Source organism: Sinocyclocheilus anshuiensis, unplaced genomic scaffold (assembly GCF_001515605.1).
Source record: "Sinocyclocheilus anshuiensis isolate Anshui unplaced genomic scaffold, SAMN03320099.WGS_v1.1 scaffold935, whole genome shotgun sequence".
In the NCBI taxonomy this organism is placed as follows: domain Eukaryota; kingdom Metazoa; phylum Chordata; class Actinopteri; order Cypriniformes; family Cyprinidae; genus Sinocyclocheilus; species Sinocyclocheilus anshuiensis.
The window spans coordinates 367,771-374,027 of record NW_015544174.1 but is presented as its reverse complement, the minus strand read 5'-3'; the positions used below and the strand labels follow the sequence as shown (position 1 = coordinate 374,027).

The window sequence follows — 6,257 nt, the reverse complement described above, 5'->3', positions numbered from 1 at the left end:
AAAAAAAAAAAAAACACATCAAAGCCATATAACAAACACAGCCTGTTTCTAGAGAGTTGTGTAAATTGAGTGCATGACCAGGTTAAAGTAATTACCATAGTATGAAAGGAGTGTCACTGTGCTGGGACAAGCTATAGTATGAGTTTGTATTCCAAATGCTTACCATGCTGTATTGTCACATTGCTTCGACAAGTTAACGTTGGCACGATTTCACCTCACCTCAAAGCTAATATCAAGAATGGTAGTGGTAAAAAAGGCAAAGTACCTCCTCCTCCATCAGAGCTGACACCGGGAGTCCATTGATCTCCAGGATTCGGTCCCCAACATGGATGGCGTTCCGAACCTCTGGACTAATATGCATCCCTCTGACCCTATAAGGATAAGATTTTGGGAGATTCCCATCATGAAAAGACAGGTTAAGAATGATGAGATGAATCTCATAGCTTTTTGTTATGGTTTCACATCTGAAGAACACAAAAAGAAAGTGGCAGTTTGTGCCCTCAGTCCAACATACGCAGTCGTATCACCACAGTTATGCAACACATTCCATCTGTCTCTGGGTGTGGCGACATTGTGGTGAATCTTCGAGGTGATAAATAACTTAAGCAAGTCTCTATTATTCCAAATGTTTCTCAGCATATTCAGCTTTATCTGACTGCTTGCTTAACGAAATTGGGAGATGCATCAAGTGTTTTACATGTTAATTCCGCATGTCTTTACTTACTCTTTGACCTGAACACTGGCTGTGGCACCGCTGCAGTCTCTAATCACAGTGACAGAGAAACCCCTTTTACCATTGGTGGCAGCAGGCATGGACACCAGAGTCACTGTGTGAGGGAGCAGGTCTGTTGGAGAGTAAGCCAAACCACGCTTCTCCAGCATTGGCGTCAGGACCTCCTGCTTGTAGCATTTACCACTGTGTGAGAGAGAAGTTGAAAAGCCTCACTGGAGCTCGAAAACTTTAGAACCTGAACTTTCAGGACAAGACCTGACAAGAGCAAGTCACTTCTAGACATGTTATGAAACACTCAGATGTGTGTCAACTTGCCTGCGCTTTACTGAAAACAACAAATGAAGATAAACAACAGACAAAATAAATACAATTTTTAAAAAGAATTAGGAGATTAGGAGGTTATGATTAAATATAAAAGTATTAAATATCACTGCTTACCTGAACTCGAATATACATTTAAGTTCCCACAGATTGAATTTAACGTGTAAAGGCTACTTATGGGCTGTTTGCAGTTAATACATTCAATTCAATTCAAGTTTATTTGTATAGCGCTTTTCACGATACAAATCGTTGCAAAGCAACTTTACAGAAAATTAACAATATTTAATATTTAGTAGTAGCTTATCAGTGGTGACTGTCAGTTAATGTACATATGGCAGAAATGTAATCAATTAAATATCAGTGGTGACTGTCAGTTAATGTACATATGGCAGAAATGTAAAGAAAAATCAATTAAAGACGTAATCAAACAGACGATGAACACTATTAACAGCAATTATTATATGATGCGATCAAACTCAATCAATCAAATCAAAAGCATACATGTAATGTTTCCACAGTAAAATTTGGAACTAATGGACCTTATTCATGAAACATGAATAGAACAAATGTGTGTTCATAAAACCATTATCTTGTAAATTGGTACTTTAAAATAAATGGGTCAATTTATTAAAGAATTAATTGATTAAACTATAAAAGGAATGAAAAAAGCCAGATGTGCATAAAATGTGTTTCCTTGCAAAGAAAAACAAAACATGTTGCACAAGAAATTAATAGATTTTGTACAGTTTAGCTTTCAAAAACAGATTTGCTTCTCTGCAGTGTCATCCTATTAAACAACACAAATGATACCAGAGATCATAGCTGAAAGGATATTGAAGATAGTTAATTAAAATAAAAAGTCAGTGAGGCTACAACTGAAACTGGTACATATTTAAATTCTTTAGTGAATTGTCAGGAGACCAGGACACACCTCATTAAACCGGGACGTCTGGTCACCCTAGCTAAGATATGTAAAGTCAACACAGATGAATCATCACTACAGTTTGGAGCTACTGCGTGTAAAGTTTCCACACCAGTACGGTCTACAATAAATACATGTACAGTTTGGAGGTGAAATGTGTAAAGTTACTCACCAGTAGAGTTTGGTACGTTCCACTAAGGCATAGGTATCCTGATCCTCAATCACCACCCTGCAGCTTAAACACACGAAGCATTCGGGATGGTATTTATAGTCTCCTGCCACCTGAAACACATGAATGCCCAGTGCACATCAGAACACTGCCATAGTGTCTTACGATTTCACTCTAAAAGCTCACAATGGAAAAGATAATCCTCTGTACCAGCAACACCAGTCCTGACAGTGGTCCAGATACACTCTTTCTGGGATATTCCTGTATGCTGCATGTATGCAGATTGCTCTCTCTGCCAAGCCCAGGCATGGTGGATCATGCCTTCATTGTGCTTCAGCTGCTTTGTGTTGGTGCACTGTCTTCGTTCAGTCTGCGTTCTTTAACAGTGACGTGAGCGTGTGTCCTGTCTTTTTCTGTAACACCTGCAAGTGTCTGAGCCTGTCTGTTATCAGAAGTGACATAAGGCTGCCAGCCCCTTCCCCATAGCCGTGATCCCATGCCCTTAGACAACACATAATTTCTGTCAATCTCTGTTTAACACCTCCTACCTCTAATGTAGGCTCTCGCTTTGACCTCCCTCCCATAAATCTTAAAAAATACAAATTTACAAGAAAAGTTTATTGTTAAAGTTTATTCTTTTGGTTTGCCCCTTTTTACTTTTATTCTCTGATGTTTCACCCTGAAAAATGTATAAACCGGAAAAGACCTTCAAATATGCAACCACACATAACATTTTAATCTGAGAATTTACTTGAAAATACATTAACCATAAACATCCATTTACTTGTCATTAGCTGATACAATTCAACAGAAATTAATTGCATAAATCAAACACCCACACATCTTTTAAACTTGTAAACAATTAAATACCCCAGATCCCTTTCTTTACAGCTCTAAATTTTTTATTTTTTTTTTTTTTATTTATATATATATTTTTTTTATGCATCATACTGCATATAAAATAACAACTAACTGTCCGGTAATCAGCAAAGCTGAAAGAGTATGGGAGTGATGTAATTAATTTTTAAAGTCTACATTTACAGTGCTTTGCTCAAGGGCAGTTAGTTGAACAGCTTGACACATGGTTCGACCTGTGAGTAAGCATGGTGTTCTTTTTTGTGCATACACAAATCATAAATGTCATACTTGTCTGTGTGTTACAGCAGAGCGTGAATGTGCATGTGAGAAAGGCTGTTTCCCAGCAGTACTTTGTAAAAGAGCCTCCCCTCCCTTAGGACTCAAGGAGTCATATCACCATGGCTAACTGAACACAGAACGGATTTTTTAAAAACTCTCTACATAAGAGTTTCTCACCCAAGAATGTGATGTGCTAAAAAGTGGTAGCAGAACCATTACAGGAGCTTTTAGACATAGAAATGTAACTCTAGGATGAAGAAAAGAGGGGGGGGGGGCCTAGAGTAGAAAACACAACTGAACTGAACAGTGAGTAACTGTAATCCACCCAAAGAAAATGTTTAATTATCATGGATGGTCTAAGCAAATGCACAAACACATTCAAACAAGCACTTCAGCTGTGAGGATGTGATTTCTCCCTGCCCGCCTTTCAGAGGTTTTGACACCCTGCTGGTTGTGCTTCTGAGCCCACAACTGGCAACACACCCTGACCAGAAATACTTGGCATCCGTCAATCTGGGCCCAAACAGAAAAGGCCCATTATGAGTTTTGCTCGCTGGCAAATTCTCTTCTCTCCCCCTTTTTCTCTCTTAACGCATTCAAAAACGACCTGTTTTTTGTGAGCACTGATTTGTTTTCATTAGAGATGGATTTGTAAGTCTCTCACACATTGATACGGCTTCCATTAGCGTCATAATTACAAAGCTCCTCATTGAAGCCCATGCAAAGGCATTCCAGACGCATGATGAACAGCACACAACACTGAGGCCATTCCAGCCTTCAGATCAGTCACCCTGCTCACAGGAATGAGATCATTTATAATAGTCAGCAATAAAAGCTAGTCTGAAATCAAGACAGAGATATGATTCAAGTGAGATATGATACAAAGACCGCTATGATTCAAAGACAAAACTAATGAGTTATATATCCTAGAAGGAGAAGAAAGAAACACAAAGAGAATATTTGAACAATGTTACAGCTGTTCATATTAGTGAGTCATGGGACCCAATACCTTTAAGCTCTGAAAGGACATAAAAGCTAGAAATGAATACATACAAATTAATTGGAATGTCCTTTTTGGAGCTTGACAGTATTAGGTTCAATTGATTTTCATAGTATAGATAAAATCAACAGAAACATTCTTCAATAAATCTTTAGTGTTTTGCAAAACAACATGAGGGTAGGTCAATTGTGATAGAAATTTCACGTTGGAGTGGAATCATCCCACCAAGTCTGCAGAACAATCAATAGGTGCGTTTCCATTAACCAATGTTATGCGACTAAAACGTAACCTTTTGCCTCTCGCGATAAGTCATGGCAACAGATTTTGGTGGGATTTTGGCTATATTTATTCAAAGGAGGCATATGCATGTATCTTTACAGAAGCAGCACAGAGAGCCGCTTCAGAAACGTGCGTGGCACGGCTGGATTCTGGAATAAACACAAGCATTGTGGCCGCAATCAGCTTCAGTGACCGTATCAGAGCCACACTGCACCGCAGACGTGTGCAGTGTAAATTGTCTAAGCATTAATGGTAGGGAAAGCCCCTTATACTGAAAAGCGGCCACGTAAGAAGTGTTTCTTGGATGTTATAGTACATTGAAGAATGATCATATGACGTTTTACACATGCCATGTGACCTGTAAATGCGAAAAAAACCGTTTCCATTGCAGTTTTGTGAATTATTCCTTTTTTGCATTGCCTGAAAAACGACCTCATGCGAGCGTAAAAACTTTTTTGCGATATATGGGCATTTTTGCGAAATTGACGCGTTTCCATTAGGTGTATTTTCAATTCGCAATTTGAAGGGTAATGGAAACGCGCCTAATGACACATCAATTCAGCATGAGCTCTGCTGAATCTGATGACAGTCTGGATAATCATAACTTACACCTCTGATTCTATACTGTAGTAGTGATGATGGAACAAATGTAGCGGGCTTTGGTCATTTGTGAGACAGCTGTAGGGAAGTTTTAGACTCATAAGTATGAGAAATAATTTTGTAATGATGATGTAAGGAGAGATTCAAGCTTTGTGTGTTTCATATGATTTCCTCCCACAAGCATCACTTATGTGATTCATTTGCTCACATTAGGAAAAAGTGGAAAAGAAAGTTTAAACCACCCTTAACCTCATCAGTGACCTCTTCAGTAGAGTAGAGAAAAACATCTGCACTTATTGAGTTTTGCCTGCCTTCATTAGACCTCTTGTTTTAGCCATGTAAATATTTACTTAATGAGACAATGGCATGTTATCCAAGTGGTTCTAGCGCAGGTTAGCATTTGCCTTGTGAAATCTTCTTCTTAAGGCCTTTCTACTGATAGTCAATTTCTTTACTCTCTCTGTGAAATTTTTTTTTTCCTGAAACTGAAAAATAAACACACTGCCATGCAATTCAGACAAGTTCACATGGCTTTTCTTACCATAGCAGGTCCAGTCATAAGCAGCGAGCAGCCATGGCACAATTCCCCAAACTTCTCGCAGTAGTGTTTGTGACAGTACAGCCTCCCCTCTTTCTCAAAGTACCAGTTTGTCAGGAGATCAAAGCACACAGAACACCTAGAGGAACAAAAATGGAAAAGTCTGTAAGTGAAACATTCTGTTTGTAGACATTCTCTTGAGCATCTTATCTGAAATCAGCTCTCCAAGAAAGAGAAGGAACCTGAGTGACTGAAATGTTTAGCAAGTGAGGATTATGGCTTTGTTGGGCCATAAACATTACCGAAGCATGTGACTGCTTTAGGTATTTGACATGTTAACCACTAGGGCTGGGTATCGAGTTCGATACTTTTTAGGCACCGACCGAAATGCCTCAATACCATCGAGTATCGAAAAACGTTTCGTCGTTCGGTACCAAATTTCAATACCTAAGGGGTTAATCTCGTCAGCGTCAGTGAGCCAATAAGCCTGCAGCACTAGCCGGTGTGTTCGACTAGGTGCGGCACAGATCGATCAGAGTTTGAGATCCGCGAGAGCGG

General features: G+C 39.1%; 1 protein-coding gene across 1 annotated transcript in view; it reads right to left on the bottom strand.

Moving 5' to 3' along the window:
• LOC107696070 (LIM domain kinase 2-like) overlaps positions 1–6,257 on the bottom strand; it is a 49,030-nt gene that overhangs the window by 24,066 nt on the left and 18,707 nt on the right. The window contains exons 3-6 of the mRNA XM_016496217.1: positions 5,703–5,838; positions 2,149–2,258; positions 725–916; positions 266–371 (exon numbers count right to left, since the gene is read on the bottom strand). Of these exons, the coding sequence (XP_016351703.1) occupies positions 266–371; positions 725–916; positions 2,149–2,258; positions 5,703–5,838 (544 nt within the window). The remainder of the gene's footprint in view (positions 1–265; positions 372–724; positions 917–2,148; positions 2,259–5,702; positions 5,839–6,257) is intronic.